Source organism: Bacillus rossius, chromosome 1 (assembly GCF_032445375.1).
Source record: "Bacillus rossius redtenbacheri isolate Brsri chromosome 1, Brsri_v3, whole genome shotgun sequence".
NCBI lineage: Eukaryota > Metazoa > Arthropoda > Insecta > Phasmatodea > Bacillidae > Bacillus > Bacillus rossius.
The window spans coordinates 251,395,928-251,420,972 of record NC_086330.1 but is presented as its reverse complement, the minus strand read 5'-3'; the positions used below and the strand labels follow the sequence as shown (position 1 = coordinate 251,420,972).

At 35.2% G+C, this 25,045-nt stretch overlaps 1 protein-coding gene across 4 annotated transcripts in view; it reads left to right on the top strand.

Moving 5' to 3' along the window:
- The window catches only part of LOC134527475 (recQ-like DNA helicase Blm), a 241,667-nt gene that overhangs the window by 166,689 nt on the left and 49,933 nt on the right, over positions 1-25,045 (top strand). For all 4 annotated transcript variants that reach the window (XM_063360175.1, XM_063360176.1, XM_063360177.1 and 1 more), the window contains one exon: positions 23,239-23,401. In XM_063360175.1, the coding sequence (XP_063216245.1) occupies positions 23,239-23,401 (163 nt within the window). The remainder of the gene's footprint in view (positions 1-23,238; positions 23,402-25,045) is intronic.

The following is a 25,045-nucleotide window of genomic DNA, read 5'->3' as shown; positions in this document are numbered from 1 at the left end:
GTAGGAAAGCTGCTTTAAACTGTCCGAATGACGATACAGAAGTTTGGTGAACTTCCCACCAATAATACGCGGTACTTTTCAAACAGTTATTCAAACACCTCAATTTTTCTGTGTCCGAAAGATTAAATCTCTCTGCGTATTCTTCAAATAATTTTATAAATTTACGTGGATTTTCTGTGGATTTTGAGGAAAATACAGGCATTTCATCTGACCAATGCCTAGCAGGGTGATTTAAAGCTGCTGTATCTACTACTATTACCTGTTGTCCGGTCGCAGTGTTAGCAATCACGTGTTGCGAACTGGAAGTAGGCGTAGCCTGGTGATACGGCGCGGACGGGTCTCGCTGCGCTGACGTCATCATTTCCGCCGTAGACGCGCTCGTTGTTTCAACGTTTATCGGGGTATGCGCTGCCGCTCCAGACAATGACAAACGCTGCACACAGTTCTCGAGCTGGATCAATTTTCTGTTCACGGTTTGAATATTGTCTGCACTATTCGCTTCATGTCGTTGTAGCGCGGTGTTTACGTTTTCGAATTGTGTCTCGCTAAGCTGAACGTAATTGTTGACCTGTTCCTCTGCAGTACGTTTTGCGACCTCTATGCACGTAGTTTCTGTGTTAATTACGTGTTGTTGCAACTCGGTTACTTGCGCATCAATTTCCTCAAATCTGTTCATTACCGTTTCACGAATGTTATGAACTTCCTCCTGCGTGTCGCGAATTTGTGTAGCTAGTTGTCTAGTTACGTCACCAATTTTAGCTTCTACTTTGTCTATCAATTCAAGGTGTTGTAATCTGTTTTGTTCTGCCGCTTCCGACCTCTGCTTAGCCATTTCGTTAATGTTTTTGCCTGTTCAAGTTTCTGTCTTGTCATTTCGTTAGATATATGTTCATTTACTTCCATACGCTGGGATTCTAACGCAGTATTAATTTGTATAGTAACCACATTCAAGGCTCGCATTAAATCCTCCATGGAAATATTATTCATGTTTTCTTTAGCTGCCTGCACAACTGGTTCGGAAGTGTTACATTCCTCTATGCGCGCGGGTTCGGGAGCAAAGCTAATTTCCTGACCTGCCTCAATGCTTAGTTTGGGTGTGTAGTCTTTGTTTTCGTTTTCAACCACGCCTATCATTTCTTTCTGGCCCTCGCCTGACGTTTCCTCCTTGTCAGAGCTGGTCTTTTTGTGCCTCAAGAAATACATACCTTCGTCGGCCATCTTGTTGTGATTTCGACGTACTGATATGCTACGCTACAGCAAACTACACAAATACACTTTATGTAGCCCGTCCAGTGGGCGTAGACCCTCGTCGAGGCCCCTAAGTTGGATCCCACTGAAAACTAATTACTGCTGCTCCTGTAGTATACGTTGGCTCCAGACTGTGGTAGCCACTGAAAACTAATTACTGGTGTGTTCTTGCGGGGTTTTGGGCGCCTACCCTCTTCGCAGTAGATACCAGGAACGCTGCTACTGGATTGACCACCAGACTGATAATCCAGCTAGCATGTCACTGCACTGTGTTACTGTCCAGAGAGTAATTATTAAAAGGAAAATTTGGTAAAGTTGTGTGAATAGTGGAAATTTGCATTACTTAACTGACGTTTGTTATAAATGAAATAGTAATAACTGAAAAACATATGCTTTTAATGGGTTCTTGAATATGGGCGTGAAGTTATTGTTAACATGTAATTAAGCGAGAACAACAAAAATAATATATTTTGTATGTTAACTTCTGTTCAAACCTAGGTGTCAGTAATTAGATGCAAATGACGTCACTGGAACACATTGAATACCATGCCGGGTCTAGCTATACGCTGTCGGAGGCTTGAGGCTCTCTTTCCAGGACCTCCAGGTGGTCTGCTGCTATGCTGGATCACTGGACGCTGGAAGCTGTAATTGGCGAACTACAGAAGATCTGAGGTAGCCGGGTGTCTGGCTGAAGAATCGCCTTCCCTCTCGTCCTAGAAAGTCTGGTTTAATTTGGATCGGTCTCACCAATCGTCGTGGCCGATCGCAGCTGGCGCTGACATCAGTCGTCCGGAACCACTACGGGACGAAACGGGACCGACGCGGAAGTTGGCACTCGATGTCGCCGATACTCCCTATCTCAGACTTATTCAGTCTAGATACTATTCTCCCAACTCGTAGAATGGAGAATTCTAGATAGTACACGACCGCGGATGACGCGAATCTTCAATTCCTCGGGCGGCAACCAAGGTTTTGGTTCGCCCCAGCCCGAGAAACGTCTTCCTGCTGCAAGATGGCGATGGCGTCCCTTCCTTCCTCCTTATAACTATTTCTTTTCAGTCCCTAGCAACCAAGGAGCTATAGCTATCAGCAAACCAAATTAGCTGCATAGTGCAATAAAACTTGGATGTTAGCGTGTAAGAGTATCGAACTAAGACAAAATGAATAAAGTTTCCAAAGAATAATGCTTAGAAGACCCTGAAGTTAAAAGTGTGTTGTCTCTGGCAATCAGATGTGTAATATCTGTTATACTTTGGTTGTCCTCTTTACAATAAAATAATTAAATACATAATATTGGCCCATGAAATATACAATTAATGTTACAATAATAATAAAAATAATAATATAACTGTAAACAGTTGGACTGGTTACAACATATACAAAGGTTGGTAATTTTTGTAATATTGTTTTTAAAAATGATGTAATTGAGTAATTTTACATGAATATTTTTATAAAACTAAAATTTACTACAGACCTCAGTTAAATTACAAAAATTTATATCTCAAAAACAAAACTTAACATGTTAAAGGAAAATTTTTATGTCATCGTAAAAGTACATAATATTTGTCACAGTAAATGTATTATTACCAAGTATCTTCAAAAACTCCATATACATAATAGACCTGAAAAGGGTCAGTGTTAATTTATTCATCAAAAGACAGCAACTCTTGCTTCTTTTGGATTTAGTGTTATTTAGGACAGCTTTTCTGGTGCCACTTTCGTTGGAAAAGTGATTTACAATTCTTGTTTTGAAACATGAAGCAACAGATATAAATTTAAAAAAAAAATAATTGAGTTGTTCTACTGTGAATAAAATCCATCCTTCGTAAATCAAGTGTAGTAAAAATAAAGAATGAGGTGATAGACACTCAATTAGTGCACACTCTCTCTCTCTCTCTCTCTGTCACACACACACACACTCCCACACCATTCCAAAGTGTTATTCTCCGGAGAAAATGCAGAGTTACATTTCAGGGAGGGATAGAAACTCTTTGGCCACTGTTTGCTTTAAAATTCGTTCCTTTTATTGATGGGAGTGATAGAATGTTTTAGGAATTCAGGAGGGAGGGACACCTTCGAATATCCTGTCTCATCTTTCACATTCGTGCCAATTCAGGGGGCAGTCAAAAGTGGCATAAATGCCACTTAGAGAGTGAAGTTTATCAACCAAACCCTTCCCATAGCTCACAGTGGTCAGAAGGGCTTGGAGTTAAAGTGAAAGAAGTACAAAACATCGGCACAGGGACCTATGGAGATTTGCTTATAAAATTAAAATGGTTACATGTGCAAAAATGTTTTTTAAAAATTTCAACAAGTTTTATTCTATGCATTTTTACTCTACGGTGCACTGTTTTTGAAATATGTACTTTTGATGAAAAAGTTGTAATTCAAAGTAAAATTTGTAAGATGAGAGTATTTGTGCATGATTCCTGTAAAGATAAAAAAAACTTTAGAAAATGTACATTTTAATTTCAATTAGCACGTTCATCCGAAAGAGAGATCTACTATAGAGCATCCCACTCTTAGATTGCAGTGTGGATGTAAATGGGCGCATTCTCTCTCTCTCTAACACACTCCGATTGCCGTTAGCGCTGTCCTTGTTTCTTCGTGCGTTGTTGCCAAATATCAAACGAAATTAAAATTTTAATTTTTAGACCAAGCTTTTTTTCATATTGTATAGCATCGAAATACGCATCAGTCAATGCTTATTTTGAATACTTAACAATATTTTAAGTGTCCGAAAAAATTAAAAAAACATAACTTATTCACTGCGAACGGTTTTGAAGTATTCCGAGATGTTTCACATCAAAAAAAAAAATAACCTACATGTGTATTTCATTCTGATTTTTTTTATTAATAAATTATTGCTTTAGGACACCACCGAACAAATGTTAAGACAAAAACTATACAGGTTTCACTTAAATATTTTTTTTAATATATTGAAATGCATTTTCTTACAAACTGACACATCAAAAAGTTGACCAGTGGAAAAATTTTTTTCTATTAAAGATAGATGGGGGACAAAAGCGTGAAAAATGTTCACAATGAATTGAATTAGTTTTTAAAAGCAGCTCCATCTCAATTGCTTCTACAGTTTCCGTGGAAATAGCTGTTAAAGATGTCTTATCAGTACAAGAGCGCGCTGCAATAGATGTTTCTCTCACAAGCTGCCGTCGTAAGAGTAAACAGGGTCGTGTGTTTAGATAAGTGGGGTTCTGTCCTGCAAGCAATTTCAAATACATGGCTTCCTTAGTCAACCATGTATTTCCTTAGACACACATTTCTGAAAACCATCCTGCCAGTTAGTATCACGTCTCGCGATGAAGCAACGCGTTGTGTCCGGTGACTCGTTACAGTTATAATTTTGACAAGCAAATTATATATTAACATACGTGATTTTATTTCTACATTTATTTTTATTACGTACATATAAAATATGGAAGTTAGAACACCGAAAAGAAATTATATCAGTAGGCTACGCGGGAGGGAGCGCAAGATTGTGTTGAATGTATTTGAGTATTTTTCAAAAAATATGAGTGTGTGCAATGCAATTAAGGAAGCTTACCATTCTTCTGGTCAGCTCTGTGCTACTCTTATGGAAGGGGTATCAACATTGGTCAGCGGTAGCGATAGTGATTAAAAGGTATGTGACTCTTAATCAAGTTAACTTTACATTTATCGTATAAATTCCTATGAATGAAATGTGTGTGAACAGATTCTTGTTGTAAGTTAAAGTTAAAAAAAATTCCTTATCGGCACAGCCTAAAGGTGCAGGAAGATTTTGATGATTATATTTCTTTACATTAGAACAAAAAGGGATTTTTATATCCTTAAACCCATATTTTTTTCTTCCCCTTGCAGTAATGGTTGTTACAAAATATATTTTAATCGAATCTTGAACATAATATGTAAAATGTATCAAATAAATATGAAGGATTTTAATAGCGATAATGGTACAAATTTATGAATTATTTTTCTATCCTTCTCAACACCAAGCATCTTATCAAACATTGTTTTTGACAAAGTTTTGGAAAATAATAATGATATTTACAAACAATTTTAACATATTTGATAAGGTGTCTACTAAGGCAGTTACGATTTTTTTGTCCGGTGAAAATATTTTTCGAACCCATGCAGTTATGGCTGGTCGTATCAAAAATTTATTTAGAAAATATTTTTTTGGCATTAGGTACTCCGAGTTATCATATGTTAAAACGGATGCGATATTATTCATATTATGGGAGTTGTTGCGATTTTTCTGTTTTTCAAAAAATCTTCCCCATTTCGATCCAATTGTTTGGATTTTTCCCATAACTACTCGACCGAGAATTTCCATTACCATATTTTATTTATCATTTTGGACATGACTTGTCCAAAAATACGGCATTTATCTGGCCCATGAAAATGTGATTTTATTTATATATATATATATATATATATATATATATATATATATATATATATATATATATATATATATATATATATATATGGGATTTTTAGAACATAAAAGAAAACTATAAGAAATTTTTGTCTACAATACGTAGTTTTTATTTGAAATTTACATAAAAGTGGCATTATTACAAATTTATATGTGTAATAGTATAAAATATTATAAATTACGATATGATTTCTTAAAATGCTTCTTGTTCGATCCAAATTACAAAGACACACATCTCCTGAAATTCGTAATGTGTTAGAGATTTGGCAACAGCGCGCTCCATAAGCCATGTACTGCAATCTAAGAGTGGGACGGGCTATACCTAATAACTATGTAATAAGTAAAAACCGGCGCCTTCAGTCAAACAATTTCCAGTTATTACTTATAATAGTTATAATGTTATCATATACAATTGTATAAAACTTTGTAATTAATTCCAAATGTTTTTACTAAAGAAATAGACATAATGAAATGTCAGGTGTATACAAGATTTAATTTATTAATTTATTACGATAACATCTAATAATGATAGTATTTTCTTATTTTCTAAAGTGACAATGTGTAATACTGATTAAATTTTTATCTAGATATGGTGTGTAATTTTATAACTACAAATTTAAAGTACAGCAATCCCTCACTTAGCACTACTAATGCATTCCTAAAAATGTTTGTGTTATTCGAAATTGCGTACCCTCTTTTATCGCATAATCGTCGCACGCACGTAATTTTCACACCCATATTTTAGGCCGTCAAAATTGGGATAAAAAAACTTCTCGCTTAAACTCGCATGATGTTTTTGGTCCCGCTAGTAGATGCCGAGCGCTTTGTGTAGGTATATTTTCCATACAAAACAATGTATTTTAAAGTAGAAATCTAAAATTTAATTTCAGTCATTCCCACTTATTTATTTAATTAACGGAAATACGAAGTTGTCTGACGTGTAAATTTTCTTTTAAAGACTTTTTAAATGTTATTTCTTTTATCTGATCGTCTGCGTCGCTGCGGTGTAGGTATATTTTCCGTATAGTACAATTAGGCCTGTGCGAAGCTTCGACTTTGCGAATCGAATCGATGCTTCTTTCGATATTCGATTCGGCTTCGCCAGTAATTTGCTATTTGTTTCATTTGAAGCTTCGAACGTGATGCCAAGCTTCGCGTGCATTGCAAAGTTTTTTTTTAAAAAAAAAGTTTGTAAATTTCGTTGTGCGAGAAAGTGCTACCTCAGTGAGTCCCAATACAGCCTTAGTTTTCCCTGCAAATCATCAAACACGCTACGAATACGAATATTAATGGCCACGTAAATCGATTTTATTGAACAAATGAACATTGACAATCTCCAGTTGCAGCCACGGCCGTAGCTGCTACTTTGTTTTTAGTCGTGAGGTGTGAGGTTATGACGATAAAGAGTAAACATTCTCTTTACCACGTAAAATGGCTAGTTGAAACTGAAGTTCTGATGAATCACCGGGTTTTTGGTTTAAAGCGTAAAAGAACAAGTCTTATTTGGGATTATTTCACAGAATCGGGAATTTCAGCGGCAATGTGTAACGAATGCAATAAAATCTTCTCAAAGCCACGAGGCAAGTTTATTCACACTACCCAAGGCCAAACAAATTGTATAAAGAAAATTATGTCTATTAGCATATTCATATCTGCTTTTTGTTTTTCACGGAAGTATTACCCTACAGTACACTAAGTATTCAATACTTTTGAAATTATATAATCTTTCTTTTTATATGTAAATATCTGTTTGAACCTAACTATAAAATAAACTTGCTTAATTTTAGGAGTAAAGACGCAAATGATATTGTGAGGACATGACCACACTTTATTTAGAGGTTTCAATAATTTCTTCTGCCTTTCAAAACAAGATTGTGCCCAAAAAAAAAGTTTTTTTTTTGTGTGTTTGTTACCATTTGCGACTATGAAATGTAAATAATGAAACATTTTATAGTACATTATCATAACATACAGAGATGATTCGTTTAATTTAAAATGGATAATTTTATAGAATATAATACGTTCTTCTGAAAACAATTAAATATAAATTTAAAAAAAATACCTCTCACAACATATTTGATGATTCTGTGAAACAACACTGCAATACTTACAGTTAACCATTTGAACAGTTAACCTTTTGAACATTTAGTTTAGTTTTATTTATAATTAGTGATGGGTCGAGTCACCCTATTTCAGCATCGAGTTAAGTTCGAGTTAAACAAACAAATTTATCGTTGAGCTTGAGTCGAACTCATAGAAATTTGTCTTCGAGTCGAACTTGAGTCGAACTCATGGATATTTTTCGAGATGAGTCAAACTTTTTGCAGCACTTGCATCAAGTTGTCTGATGATCAATTTTTTCAAAAAATTCCCAAATCTCTGCTCTTGATTTCTGTTCGTCACTTTGTGACGTCCCAGGCTGTATAAACATATCGAATCCACTAATACTAAACTGTTTATGATTAATACGACGCGGCGACGCAAACATTGCTTTCAAGTGTAAACATAAACTTCAACAGACTCAATTTTCCGTTCGGCCATGGAAAACTGGTTGGAGATTTCAATTATTGTTGATATCGATTTGTCAAAGTGGCAACTTTTCCTGGCTGTATGATGACTTACGTTGGGCATTGGCCCAGAGTTAAAATGGCGGCTATCTAATGTTTAGTAGTAAATATTATTTACAGTGAAAGTCCGTTGTAGCGAATACGGTCTATAACGTAAAGTCCACTATAACGATAATTACCATCGGCACCGTCATTTTTGCATATGCTGCGTAGGATAAAAATTTCGGAAATAACGAATGCATCATGGGCTCATTTTCGCTATAGCGATAGATTACACACCTGTAATTTTGCTCTAAAACAATGAGAAAACATCTACAATTTCCTTAATAAATGAAAAACAGCTTTGCAGCGCGTCCGGCAAACGAAAAAACGCGCATGATGTGGCCGTGGCCGTCTTGGCAACATCGCACAAGGTGGGGCCCCACAGCGAGCATAGCTTACCTCACGGCGACGAAAGCAAGACAGGGCCCCGCTGCGAGCATTACTTATTTAGAATCACGCCGATTGTAGCCCGTAAATGATAGAGGTGTAAAAGTAACGAAAAAGGTGTACCCGTATGTATTCGTTACTATAACAATTAATACTTGTTACTTCTGATACCGCATAACATGCTATGTTATGTTGCAGCAACGAATCGAGTCGTATTGCGTACGCGTACGGTATGATGTCGCGTAAATAATAATAAATAGAATATAAACAATTAACAATATTTGATAATTAACAGTTTTTGTTAACCAAGAAACAATTAAATCTCATTTGAGCAGCTTTTTAATATTATCAAACGTGAACATACGCGAATATAAAAAACAAAAACTTACATATTTCTAATTTGTAAAAAATACTTTCTTACGTTGTTTCTGTTCCAATCTCAAACTTTTTCTACACACACACAATACCTTTAATAAACAGTAAAAAACTTGGACGACGAATTTCCAAATTATACTTCACTTAATAAACAAATATCGTTCTTTGTAACGTAAATTCATCGAATAAGCGCACGCATGCTAAAACATACGAAAAATGTGAGTAACGAGATGCAGCCGTGTGTAACGTTTCGTTACTCGTTACTAGATGGCGCACCCGTTACTCAGTACCGAATACATACGGTTTGCTACAGCTCTGGTAAATGAGCATAACTCGTCTCACACTTGCATCGTAAGCGTGCGGGGAGTTGACAAACACGGAACTTGTCGAGCTCGTCTTTTCTAATCAGAACGAAGCGGCGTCTGAAGATGATGACAATAATGACGACGAACCAAGTGACGTATCTGTTCTGTCGAAAACGTCAATGATGGAGGCACTTGACACAATCAGTCGTTTTTATCAGCATACAAATGCTACGACGAAAGATTTGATGAACTTCCAAGAGGTCCAGTCGTTTATTTTGTCCAAAAGTCTAGTGAAATCAAGGCAAACGAAAATTGATTTTTTTTTTAAAAAGTGATTTTTTATTTTGTGTTATTTTCCAAGGGTCTGTACGAGTGATTATTTTTGTGTTACTGACCAATTGTCAGAAAAATTATTTTATATAATTTGTATGGTTGTCCAACTTAATTAGAGATTTTTTTAAAAAAAATTTTATGTATTCAAAACTCCGCAAATATGCACCCGATATCATCAGCTTAGCGCACATGTCTCCAGCAAACCAGCTGCGGTCAAAGCGACAGGAAGCGGCCGGCATGACCTTGCGTGACCCCGCCTGCCCGTCTTCATGTAAACAAACATCTGTGTGCTTAGCCACGATGTGCGTGACGGCCTTTTCACGGCCACGCGGTCACATATTTCGCAGTCGGCAAGTGCTGATATAGCTTAAAAATTTTATTTTAGTAAGTTTTATGAATATTTTCTTTAATTTAGTTGTGAATTTCCACAGTAAAAACAAGCGAGAAAATAATATATTTAAAAAATGCTACAAAAATAAGATTTTTTTTTAAATTTTGGTTATAACGAAAATTTGCTATAACATAAACTTTTGGCGCCGTTATAAATTTACATTATAACCGACTTTTACTGTACTTTCAAAGCTGCCCAAATACTGATTATGTTCGTAGTCTTGTTCATGACTGAATCTAGAGAACATTTTTTAATTCCGTTATAGTTAAATAAAGGTATTTTGTTGCAATTAGAAATATTAAGTGCATATTGAAGGATGGGATGCACTGTTTGCAGTTATACATGATCAAAAATAAATAATCTTCCGACTTCGTTTACAAGGTTTTCATTGTTGGATCGGAGGTTTTCCACTAGGTAGGCCTAAATAATACGTTTTATTTTATTTTAAAGTGCATGGTTTCGGATAAGTACCTTCACAATTGGAAATTGTGCAACATTATGGTCGAGCCAATAACTAAACTTTGACGATACTTGAGGACAGGATCTTAATCAACTCGGTTTTCAAGTCGAGTTTAGTTTCGCCGGCTTGACTCGCTCAATATTTAGAGTCTCGACCCATCACTATTTATAATACAATAAAATGGTTTCAATTATTGGAATGATAAGATTATTTTAGGATAGTTACTGATGAGAGGGGCACATCAATACAAAAGTAATTAAAAATTTTCAAATGCAGTTTTTTCTTACTTACAGTTTTTCGAATTCTGTGAAATGGAATTACAATAGTTTAAGTAGTTTCCTGATAATTCATCATTTTAATGGTTGGTTAGATTAACTATATCTAAAATACCATTGTAACATCATGTGAATGGTTGGTTGGTTGGTTAGTTAGGTTAGTGTGGCTACAGTAAAACTAATGTAAAATTTTAGGGAAGGCTAGGTTACTTAGCTACATTTCTAACTATGTAAGTTTGTTTGAATTGTTTGTTAGGTTAAGTTTGTGACATTTAACATGTAAAGTCATATGAATGGTTGAGTTTGGTTTGTAGCATTTAAGATGCTTTGTGGGACAATGAAGGAACACTAGCAAAAATTAATTTTTTTTTAAATCTTTTCTTTTCTGTTTTCACCCCTCCCATAAATAATTGCCTAGGTTAGGTGAGCTACATTGAAAATACTGTGAATTGGTTGTGGATTGTGAACAGTTGGTTAGGTTAGGTAAGCAACATTAAAAATACTTAATATAAGAAGTAAGAGAAATGTTGTCAAGAAATATATTCGCAATTTGATTCGGCTTCACGAATATTTTTAGTATTCGATTCGATATTCGCTTCGCATCCAAAAAAACACTATTCGCACAGGCCTAAATACGATGTATTTTAAAGTATAAATCTAAAATTTAATTTTGGTCATTACCGCTATTTATTTAATTAACTGAAATACGAAGTTGTCTGACGTGTAAATTTTCTTTTAATGACGTTTTTAAACGTTATTTCCTTTATCTGATGGTCTGCGTTACTGCGGCGTACCGCTTATAAAAATGTAGCCAGCGCATCATTCATGTTTGGTTATGTTTATTCTCGTATAGAGCGCGCGCACGTAGTCGAATATCGATATTTCGCCGATTAGATGCAACGCGCGCTCTCTGTCAGGTGCCGAGTTAACTACATTTGATAGCCAGCATTCTTTCGTGGCAAGTGTGTACTACGACACGTTAGTTCACGTCAGATTCAAGTGGCTTGCGTTCGCGTTAGAGTTTAGGTTTTTCTATTTAAAGTTGAAGAAAGGTTTTTGTTTAATGAATTATTAATATAGATTGTTTGGCGTGCTATTGTATACGCCACCTTTTTTTAAATAAACGTACTTTCCATGAACTGGTTTTGTTTTTTTGAATAACTTCACCTAACAATTTTTTTTTTGCATAATCGTCGCACCCCTACTTTTCAAACTTGATTTTAGAATAAAATGTGGGAAGATTTTGCGAAAAAAACACGGTATTCTGAAACATTAGTCTCCATAAATAGCAAGGCTAATTTACTTAATGTGTTCCAAAATATTAGTGAAATATTATTTACATAATATAAATGCGTACAATAACACTCGACAATAAAAACGTCACACCATTTATCTTTATAAGCCTGCCATCGAATACTTAGTATGACAAATACAACACCGTGTAACGGGAGATGGGTGGTTATGTATGTAAAAAATAAAGTGCTTATTTGTGTATCACCGCTTGGTTCACATCAGTCCTTTAAGGCCATGATTTTTTTTTCATTACACTATTCATTTAACAACCTTTTCCATGTGAATAATCTATTCATTTCTGTTCTGGTATCTAATGTCAAATATATTCCCGCTGGTACAACCAACAGCATCAGACTTATTTATATGTTTAATAGAGTCCTTATTTTGTATGATTGTGTGCACAGTTAACGTGCTTAAAAATAAAGTGCTACCAACATAACTGTGGCCTTCATGACATTTTGTACGCCGTAGTACTTCTAGTTTTGTTTCAAATACTTGAACACCATGCATTATGCTCTCAAGTTCCATGTCACTGGCTAGACTGAAGTTCATCACGGCCTGGTGGCATACACACAGACATAAAAACATTTGGTCCTTTACACCCAACAGCCGAAACTGAACTTGCCATAGCTAATGTTTGTACATTGGCCAATAACGTAGTCACCTGCATGTGCATCTATTCCCCCCTCGTATAGCTAACTGTATGCCATGGTACATCTATAGTTTACCGAGTTGAAGTAGACTTCATGGCATCATGCCCGACTTTTTTTTTGCCTGTGGCGATTTCGTGCTAACTGAAATTTACAGACATGCTTTTCAAAACTGGGGCAGTAAAATTAATATAATGCTAAATGAATTCATGCAATTTGAAGACATGCTTAAGTGAGGGATTTGTGTATTAGAGGATATATTTGATGAGTTTATACTTTCGTACTTCCTTTTCAATATATGGGGTGGCCAATTTAAAAAAATATTTAACTAAGATTATGTCATTGTTTACACTTACACTTTCATTTATTGTGGTTATAGCTATGCTCAAAATAATGAACTAATTTCACTTTATTACAGATACCGTACTTACAATATTTTAAGATTTTTTTAAAATTTGAACATTTCTAATATTATGTATTAGTTGAGATGTAGTTATGCTTAGTTACTTAAACAAAATTTCCAAATATTTCACTTCTCTCCTCTTTTCTCGCATTTTCAGAACTAATAATTTGGTAAATATGGTAATATCCGTTAAGCAAATAAAACAAACTCATCCCCCTTCCCTTTTTTTTACTGTAGGTGTGAAATTCAAAATATTTTAATAAACTTATATTTAGTATATTGAATTTAAGTTTATCTTGGCAATACTTATTTAGTGGATCTCATTTTAGTTATTTATTTTTGAACTTTATTCATTCTTGTTCAGGGTGGCTACCAAACTGTAAAGAATAAATTCCCTGACTTTTCCAGGACAATCATTTTTATTCCCTGACCATGCCTAACAATCTCATCAATTTTTTTTTAAGCGTAAAACCTTATTTTTGCATATTAACGAACTTATCAGATAACATCCACAAATATATGTCAAACCAAAATCAGACAAACAATAATAGTCACATAATCCCACACACTTACCGTATTTACTCTGTCATGATAATTTGTTACATCTTGAGGTTTAGTCAGTAAAACACACATATACACTATTTATACAGACTTTTAATAAACCATTTTTGAGAGATCTGTAATTTTCATGTCAATTATTTGTCTCTGAGCTTCAAGTAATATCCTAGCACCTTAGCTTTCTTTTCTACAAGTTACCTTATTTACCCTGTCATGATATTTTGTTACATCTTGAGGTTTATTAGGTAAATCACACTCACTATTTATTCACACTTTTAAGAAGCCATTTTTAAGAGGCTGTAATTTTAATGTCAATTATATTTGCCTCTCTTTGAGCTTCCAGTAACAGCCTTGCTTTCTTTTCTACAAGTTCCTTCAAATCGTTACTTGCTTTGTTCTTTATTGCTTTCAAAGCATCTTTCTGCAGATCTTCTTTTTGGCGTAAATCAGCATTTTCCTTTGAGCGTGCACGAGCGTTTCTTGGAGCATGAATCAAGCTTTTAGTTATTGTAATGTTGGACACTCCTCCTGCTGCTTTAACAGCATCATACACCATTGGCCTAGCGATTAGACTCTCTTATTTCAGGTTTTCCACCACACAATCTGCATTGACAGCACCATCACAAGCTTCATAACCTTGCATAAATACTTTGTATTGTCATTACACAAACTCATCCTGAACCGATCAAGCCTCTGTTGATTTTGTGAATAGCTGTGTAACAATGTTGTAACACCGGGGCGTTTGCATAGATCCCTGTACTCTGAAGCAGCTTGATCTGCACACAAACCATCAATTAGCTTGTTGTCAACTAAAATTGACAGAAGTGTTTCAAGGCATTTGGATGCTACATTCACCTCAATAGCCACAGCTGAGTCAAAACAGGAGACAGCTTCAAAGGTGATCTTTCAAAAAAAATTTTTGTGATTGTCTTTAAACACATTAGACATTCTTTACGAAAGACAAGAATGTCAAGGTCTGTGACTTTTTTAGTACCCCTAACCTCTCTACATTTCCTAATGGCACTTCTAGTAGAATGCCCTATCTTTACTTCTTTCACATTCAAGAGGTTTTCTGATTTATCTATGTCCAGCTTGTTGAGGGAACACTTTTCCAGCACATCGGACTTCATAAATCTGTCCATTATGTTTCTGCAAGTTGATGACAATGCACAATGCAAAAAAGAGGCCATTGGAGCATCGCTTTGAAACTCTCTTAGGAATGGTTCTATGTCTGAAGCCACAGTTTTGAAGAAAGCATTTTTAGCACCCAGTAGAGGATCTGCGACACATTTTTCAACAATAGTGAAGCTGGCAGATTGGTTGTATTTCTTTTCTTTCAAAGTCGTTTCCACAAAGGTTACAACATTAGGTAACATTTCTATTGCCCTCTGAGCTACAACTTGATTCTCTAACCACCTAACAGAGCAAAATTTCTGTGGAAACAGAGTACTGGAAGTCCAAGTAATATAGTCTGCTCGACATGCAGGAGAAAAATTATTCAAGGCTCACAGAAACGTGACAATATCCCAACCTGTGACTGTGATTCCAGCCTTAAATGCACAGTGCAATGTATGCAGTCCACAACTGCCCATGTCCAAAATCACTTGTTCAATTTCATCTTCTTTCATCGAAGCCTTCAAATCCTTGAGAAACTTGTAATTAACATTTGGACCATCCATAGAAACTTGGACCATTTTCTATAGGAATGGTTGAGCACAGCCCAAGAAACCACTAAGTAAGTCATGCGCAGTGGTATGGCCAAGAAATACTGAAGTCAGATACCGAGTTGTAGCTTCTCCTCTGACTGTGTCCCAAAGCGAATGTTGATGTCCATTTGTTTTTTGTTTGATACTTTATTTACACTCTCGTCAAATTCTACCGTAACATGATCAGAATCTCCAATTACCTGCAAGAGCTCATTTTTGAAATATGGACTTATACCATACAATATTAAGTAACCATGTTTATCTCGCTGTAGCTTAATTTTCTCTACAATTTTACTGTCCGGAAACATCATTGGGAAAAGATCAACGTCTTTAGCAGATGTACGCATAGATTTGTATGTCGTTACAGCATGAAGAGTAAAAAGTATTTCAGCCTTTGTAACGTCTTCCCCCAACATTAAATTGTCCAGTTGTTTACGAGCTGCTACTGGCTGTGGATTATCGCAAGAAAGGATAGACTTTTCATTTCTTACCTGCTGAGTGGTAGTGTACTCCAAATTAACCTCTTGAGACGGTTTACTTTCAAAGCTGACAGAATCCCTTGCTGGAAAAAAATGCAGCAAGGGACATAGATACACTTTCTACAACCTTAAGGTGTTTCTTAGATTCTGAGTGACTCGTCACCGCTCGTCGCCCCATGTTACTTAAAGAAAATGTTGTCCGGCATAGTTTACATTTTGCTGAATGTGGAGATCCTTCAACTTCTTCCAGCCAAGAAAACTTTGGATCGTAAAGCCAATCACGACTGAATCTGCACTTCTTCCTTGGTGACGACATGCTTGCCTCTAAAACAGAGTATTACAAAACTATTAAATGTTTTAACCATTCTTAAGGGGGATGGAAAGGTAAACAGCAGTTCAAATTACTCAAATGTATAATTATGTACAAAATTAGAACTATTATCTTTCCATTGCTTTTATACATGAATTTCAAGTGATAGGCATAGCATATTCCACTGCAGGGTAAATGTTAAGAGTAGGAGGTACTTATTGTGTACCGGCTAAACTATTGATAATAGCAGCATGGCTTATTAATGAAAAATGCTTCTTTTGGTCTGAAAACATATCGTCAATAAAGAAAACGTTATCTTACCGATGTTCGGTTTTTCGGAGATTTTCAAAGGGCCCACCCCCACCCCCCTTTTCGTATAGTTTCCAAGTTCTTCAGGAATGTTTGGAAATCTCCGAAAAACTGCAAAAATAAACATCAATAAGGTTAGTTTTTTTTAATTGACTACTTTTCATCACTAAAGAAGCATTTTTTTATTAAAAAAAACTATGCCGCTAATGCGCTACATAATATCAATAGTTTAGCTGGTAGGCGATGATTAGCTACTCTTAATATTTGCCTTTCACTTTTCTTATCTTGTATTGGAATTCATTAAAGAAATGGTTTACTCCATGAAAGTAATGGGCTAACAATTTGAATATAACCGAATAAACACTTTAACACATTACTCACCTTTACTCTTAGCTTTCAGCAACGGCAATATTCTTCCCAAGCCCACGCGTTCATATCTGATCCCGCGCACATTTTTTCCCCATCTTCTCTCAGGGTGTCTACTGGTCACGGAAGTCACGGAAGTCATGGAAAAGTCATGTAATTTGGGGTAGGGTCACGGAAGTCACCGAAAAGTCACGAAGTTTGGAAAGAGGGCACCGATTTTTTTTTGTGGAGAACATAAATGTGATGTAACTCGCAAAAACCTCTGGAACACCTGTTTACTTGCCCTCCCTTCGATAGAGATAACGGCTGAAATATCCATCTTTCTCGCTATCTATCTCACTGCGCCGTCCGTAGTGTTTTTTCTTTGTCAAGTGCAAGCGAGGAGAAAAGAATACCGATCGATTACATGATGTAACAAACGTACGAGAACTATTGTGTACGTACTAGTACAATGGGACCATATATCTTACCAACAAGAGCAAACCCAAACATTAAGTGTAGGATAATAATCGTGTTTGTACCACGTGCGAGTATCGTGGGACGCCCAGGGCTGACAAGCACACTTCGAAAGCTGTTGCGTTGTTAATTATTTATTTAAGGAACAGATATATCGTTTCCGCCCTTTTTTTTATTCAGTGAGGATGTAAGGTTTTGTATGTAGGAATATTTTTTTTTTTTAAATAATGACGCTGTAACTGCTAGACTGGTTCTCACTTTCACCTACGCTTCGATCAATGTTGGCAATATGTTATATGCTTTGCTCTCACATGAAACAACTGCGTTTGTTTGGATTATTCGCGGACGGTATTTTTTGGTGTCCTTGCAGTTATAGTTTATTATGTTTCAGCCAAACATAATTTATAATTAATAATATGCCGGCGTACAACAGTTTGGGGAGGTTAAGTTTATTTTTTTTTGATTTCGTGGCCGCTACGTTTTATGACGCATTATTTACAATTAGTAAACGGCCGGCGTTTTTTGTAATGATATTTCTTTGTGAAAGAAGTAGAAATGGGCCCCATTCTCACTAATTAACAATCGGTAATTTATTTTTTATTAAAATTACAGTGAGTTGGTTAAGTGTGTATATTTTCATGTAGGCCAATCTGTTTTAACCGCCCGCAAGGCTCAATAGTTGTAGACTGCCCCACGGTTCACTATGTTGACAGTTTTTTTTAATGAATGAAGTGTTTGTGTAACAGTTTTTTTACAAGATGCCGGGTAAGTGCCACTTCCAAGAGATGTGGTTGGAAGAAGAAGGATGGAGAACTTGGCTGAGAAAAGGCAAAGATAAATTTTTTGGTTTTTGTTCTCTTTGTAAAAAACAAATTGATGTGTCCCACTCTGGTGTGAATGCAATAAAAAGCCACGAGAAAGGCAAGAAGCATAGTGAATTTTCCAGTTGCCTGAAATCTGGAAAACAAAAAACTCTGTCTTCCTTCAGAGCTATACCCATGGATACTGACGGGCCTTCCATGAGTGTTCCTCAGGCTAATACACCCAGTCCATCTTTGCCAGAACCTAAGCCTAGCACGTCTGCTTCTAGCCAAGAACATACTGCTGAACCATCAAGGCTGTCAACTTTCCTAGTTAATGACAGTGTGACAAAAGCAGAGATTGTGTGGGCAACTCACTGTGTTTTCACACATGCTTCATCCCGCTCGGGAGAATTAGCAGTGAAGCTGTTTCCCATTATGTTCCCAGATAGCTCTCTAGCCTCTAAAATGAAAATGCATAAGGATAAAATTGCATACAGCATAACATATGGACTTGGACCCCATTTTGCGAAATGTGTGTCACATAGTGTTCAGAAAAGCCCATTTTATGCTTTGTCAATTGACGAAAGTTTAAACGATGTTTGCCAAAAGGGGCAAATGGACATTGTTGTAAAGTATTGGGATGCAGAAAACAGTTGTGTTTGTACAAAATATCTGACATCTGCTTTCCTGGAGCATTCAAAAGCTGCAGATTTGCTCAATAATCTTATTGTATGCATTGGAGAAGCTGACCTGTCTCTAGGAGGCTTGGTGCAAATTGCAACTGATGGACCCAATGTTAATTTGAAACTGATTTCCGACCTGAAAAGTTACATGAGATGTACTCTTGACAGCGAAAAAGAAATCTTGGACTTAGGCACCTGTTCATTGCACATTGTAAATGGTGCATACAAAACAGCTCATGCAAAAGTTGGTTGGCAACTTAATGAGTTTCTTAGAGCACTTTACAGTCTTTTCAAGAACTACCCATCTCGTCGTGCAGTTTATCAACAGATCACTGGCTCCAGAATGTTCCCGAAAAAGTTCTGTGCCATACGATGGACTGAAAACTCATCTGTGATGAAAAGGTGCTCAGAAATTATTCCACATCTGAAGAAATACGTTACAGACAAAGAGATTGAAAAGAATCCTCCAAACTCCCAGAACTTTCATGTGGTAAAGAAGGCCTTGTTGGAAGACCCAGTACTAGAAGCTAAGCTACATTTCTCTGCCATGATATCTTAAGAGCTGGAAGAATTTTTGACATGTTTTCAGAGAAACGATCCCCTACTGCCTTTTCTTTATCAAGAAGTTTTCCAGTTGATGAAGAACATTGCGAGTAGAGTGTTTACAAAATCTGCAATGGAAAAGGTTGTTAGTGCATCCCAGTTAAAACATTTGAATGTCAAAAATGAGACTGACCTAAGAATGCCAGATTCTATTGAAATTGGTTTTGGAGCAACATTTTGCCTAAAGAAAGTAAAAGAACTACACTCTCTTAGATTTAAAGCAGATTGCAAACAGTTTTTGTTACAGTTGTTTTCCAAGCTTGAAGAGAAAAGCCCTTTAAGGAAGCGAATTGTGCTTGGGTCCACTTGCTTATCTCCTTCAGTGATTGTCAAAGATGTCAGAACCTCGAGGGCCAAGATTGCCATTGAAGAACTTATTTCTCTCAATCACCTGTCACCAGCAGATGGGGATGTTGTGTTAAGAGAATATGCTAAGTTTTGTGCACTTCCTGAAGTTCTGAAAGCAACAAAGTTCTTTAACTGGAAAAAGGATAGCCTAGATAAGTTTTTGTTTCAACTGCTAAGCTCGGCAATGGAGAATGCCCATAACCTGTTTGTTTCTTTCATTCAGCGTTTTTTGATTTGCTTTCATGGTAATGCAGCAGTTGAGAGAAGTTTTTCTTTCAATAAGGAGTTCTTAGTGGAAAATCTTCAAGAGAAATCTTTGGTTGCCCAAAGACTTGTTCATGACCATGTGTCTTCTCTTCCAGGTGGGTTTAAAAAGAAATGCTTTCTGAATGTAAGTTAGACTTAAATATTTCTTTATCAATAATTTTAAATCTCAAATTTTTTATGTTACAGGTGGAATTGAAACTTTTTCTCATACTATATCTAAACAGATGATTTTAAACTTCAGAAATGCTGCATCAAAAAGAAGAGATGACCTGATGAAGAAGAAGATTAAAGAGGATGAATCTGTGAATGCAAGGAAAAGAGCAGCACATGAAATTACGCTCTTAGAATTGAAAAAGAAAAAAGTGCTGGAAGAAAAGAAAGAAGAACTCTTAGAAATAGACAGGGATTTGAAAAAACTTAGGAACAAAATATGTTTATAAATGACAGACTATATTTCAAATACCTGTTAGTTTCGCCTATTTATTTATTTGTAAATTAAGTCATTATCGATTATTTGGATTTATTTTTCATTACCCTCCAAAGCTGCTTAAAGTAAAACTTTTTTAAGGTCAAGTTTAGCATTTTAAACTGCATGTGATCCCATTTATTTAACAATAAGCTTAACCGTTGATAAGTAAACTAGACCTATATTCAATATCCGTTTTAATTTAATACAATTTTTAGTAAAAAAAAGTCACCAAAAATGACAGAAAGTGGGCTCCAAAAGTCACCAAAAGTCACTGATTTTTGGAAAGGAAGACCAGTAGACACCCTGTCTCTTCTACTTCTATTCTCTCCTTTTTATCTTCAGAACAAAGCCCGACTAGCTTACTAAATAATACTGAAAACCCGTACATGCCAACTATTCAAAACATTTACACAAAGAGGACAGCAAAATAAAATAAATAGTGTATCTGAAAAGTAAAACGTAGAGAAGCACTACACGACTGGGAACAAAAAAAACCACACACTTTTTCATCCCAAAACGTTCGTGACTTGTACCACAGTTGCCTATAATACGAGAAACAAAAATAAAACTATCTCGGTCATCTCGGTGTACTATGAGCTATAAAACTAGAAAGCAAAGAATAATTTGGTACACATACCATGACTATGGTGGCAATACAATGATACATGCGCGCGCGCGCCAGCCAGTTGTTATCAGCAACACAAACACAGCAAAGAGTTTCTCATGGACCCGCGACATCAAAAATGGCTTCATTAAAATTTCAAACTTCGTATAAATTATAGTATTCAGAATTTCAGTTAATAATTTGCTACCTACAATTAACGAAGACTATGAATAATATTAAGCTGGAAAATGCTGCAGCAGGAACTTTAAACAAGATTTAATTTTTTCCCTGACTATTTGAAAAATTTCCTGACTTTTCCATGACTTTCCCCTGCTGGCAAAATTCCCTGACTTTTCCCGGTTTTTCCGGTTGGTGACCACCCTGTTGTTACAACTTGAAAGGTTGATGTTTTGAAAAACATTTAATACTTAATAATAATAAAAGAAGATAGCTTAAGGCAGCGGATCCCAAAAAGGTGTTCCGCAGAACCTTGAGGTTCTGCGAAATCAGGAAGAATGTCATATAAAGCAGGCACAATTACTGTCAAATGATTTTCTTTGAAGGAGTTGGGGTTCCACCAAAAGAAAAGTCGATCATAGAGTTTTCTGGCCGAAAAAAATTGGGAACCTTTGGCTTAAGGTATGCTTAATTTAATAACCATTAACAATATTTTAAATTAGTTTCATTGCATCAGTAGATATTATTTTTTAATGTTAAAACCATATTTATAACCTCCACTCCCTTAGAAGTATATTTTCAAAGGTAGTAAAAATAGAGTTGGTAGATTATGTTTATAAATATTGCCAAATAACTTACATCCCACTTATTTAGCTTCAGGGATATGACATTATAATAAAATAAAACACCCTTTTGGTGCAATATAAAAAAATTGTAAATGTTAAAACATGCTATGAAATTATTTAATATATGTTATTCTTGCTTTGAAGATATAATATATTAGTATAAAAACAAACTCACCCCCTTTTCATTAACTTTGATGTTGAATTTCGAGAAATGATACAAGCACATTACTAACTAATTGTTTGAGTTATTCATGTTTATTTCCTTATCTCACTTGATTTTCTTTGGCGATATATATATATTTTTTAATGGTAAACCATACTTACCCTCTGTTCACCCCCCTTAAAGATAGAGTTACAAAAAAATTGAAGAAAAAAAAGTTGTAACTCTATATGTTTGATGTTAATTCTTAGTTTTTTTTTTTTTTTTTTTTTTTTTTTTCATTGAAATCTAGTAGTTTCAGAAGTATGCTTTTTTTTCCTTCTTAAAACCAAACCCCTTTTACACCCCGTACACAAAAAATAAAGTGTAGTTTGTTATTTTAATTATTTTTATCAAATATTTTATGTCTAACTTTATTAGTTTCTGAGATACATTTGTTTTAAATAAATCCTAACTCCCCCCCCCCCCCCCCCCCCCCTCTTCTTTTCCCTCCTTTTCAGGATTAAATTTTATAAATAGGGTAAAAACCACTACATAGCTCTACATGCACGATTAGGAAGCATTAATTTTGGTTTTTGAAACCACACTCAACTAATAAACACTTAGGGGTTTAATTTCCCAAAATAGTAAAATTTTATTTTGTAATTATGATATTTTTATTATTGATACTAAATATTTTTTTTATGCTTGATTTGTTTTTGAGATTAATTTATTATTCTAGAACTATATTTACCCCTTCTGTAATTATATATAGCCTAATTTTTAAGTTAGCCAAAGACCATACTAATAAAAAAACTTTCTTCAAAATCCGTCAAGTAGTTTTCAATTGATGCTGGAACAGACAGACAACAGTTTTAAAAACAATTTTTATTGATTTATTTATTTATTTTTTAGTTCTAAATAATGAAAATTTATATTTCCAATAGTTTTTTCATCATTTCATACAATTTACAGACATTTTATCTTAAAAATTTTAATTGTTAGTATAGAATTTGTGTTGGGTTTAGTTTCACTTACTACGTATAAAATGATCTTGTCATATAAAATATGCACTAAGAAAATATTATTGAAAGGTTCTGAAAATGTCCTGAAATTGATTCACCAGGTATTTGTAGTCATCCTATCAATGTTTTGATGATTGCAGGATGACTACAAGGTGATGGATGTGACGGAGGATTGTAAGGCTATAGTGAAGTGTGTGATGGAGATATGTGGCGAGGCAAGTCAACGCTGGACCAGTAACTTTACTCTGCTACACATTGTTGACATCTTCAAGGGAAGCGACTCTAAGAAGATCAAAGAAGCAGGTATACAACAGTTTTTTTACCATTTATGATACATGCTGGGTATGCTTAGCTGACAAACCAATGTAGATGGTATAAATGGTAATTTTAATCTTGCAACATAATTCTCTAAATTGATTTGTTGCCAATTAATTATGTACCTAGTATATTTAAACTTGCTATAATTTTGGAGGCTTTGTCATATATGCTATATTTTTGTTCATAGCCTGTGATGTAAATGAATTGCAGTTTTTAAATCATATTTATGTATCTTTTTACCAAGTATTTTTAGCTTAGCTTTAATGATAGACAATTTTTTAAGAAAAATAAATTGACAATGTTAATCAGCAAATAGATTTTGAATAATTGTATTGTCAATTTTTGTTTCTGTAATCACTAAAAATAATGACCCTCTCGAAGTCACAACTTTTTGGGGAAAATTAAAAAAAAATAAAAATATTTTTTAAAGATCAATTATTGTAAGTAAATATACCGTAAGGTACATGGTGTTGAATTTATTTTGGGTGTTCTTCATTGGAATTACCTTTGAAATGCTGCACTGCCCACCAGTGTGTGATATTTATCCAATGTCACTGGCTGGTAGGGAGTGCATTGCTGTCAAGTACTACAGATTTTTCGGAATTTTTACTTGTTTAGGTGTAGAGTTACTGATTTACAGAATCATAAAAACTTAATTACACATCAGAAATATTGTGTCTCTATCAGCATTTTGTCTGACAAATTTTGTGCAGTTTTCTAGTTGGCTGTTGACTGCTTAGCTGGCACAATAATTTTGGTATAATCCAGTTTTGCTAAAATCAGTTCATTTATTAAGAGTGCTATAAAAATAATTTTTTCCGTAAGGAGATTCAAGAATCCTAACATGCAATGCTTACATTATCAAATGTTAACAATAAGGTAGACGTAAAAGACTTAAACATGAATATCAATCCTTATGCTTATTTGGTTTTTTTATTTAATCATTTTTTGTCAATTTATCTCTTTACTGTATAAATGTGTTAGATATTTTCTCGTGTCTAGTATTTGGCGTAAACCGTTTTACTGTTTCACGTTTTATTGTTGGGATAAATGTGATTACTGATGGGTGTGTCTGGAAGGTGGCAGCACTGGGAGAGACAGGAACATGAGATCAAGCAGCATCTGTTATCGCTCTGTACACACACACCCGCCACTTTGTGGCTGACAGCTGTCTTGAAGTAGCAGCACCTGCAGTCCTGTCTACCCACTCCACCACACCAACCACATTGTGGTAGCTGTCCCATACTCTTAACCCTCTTTCTTTCCCAACTGTTCAGTTGGTTTCTTTGTACAAGTGTGATATTAAGGGGAGTTTTATTTTTTTTAATCATAAGAAAAATAAATTTTATGACTCTTGGCATACATTATTAATTGCAATACAACAAAATTTGCTAGAAAAACTATTTTACTACTAATGGACTGTATGCTGTAGGAATGGGTCGGTACCGGTTCTCTGTTCTCGGTTCCTACGGTTCTCAGCATTTTAACCAGCACCGAGAACCGCAGCTAAAATGTCGGTGCCGGTACCGGCAGTATAGCAAAACCCTTTACGAAAATAGTCCTTCACTACAACGTAACTGCAGCATGAAAAGGCTCAACTCACGTTCAATTCACGTATGAATTATATTT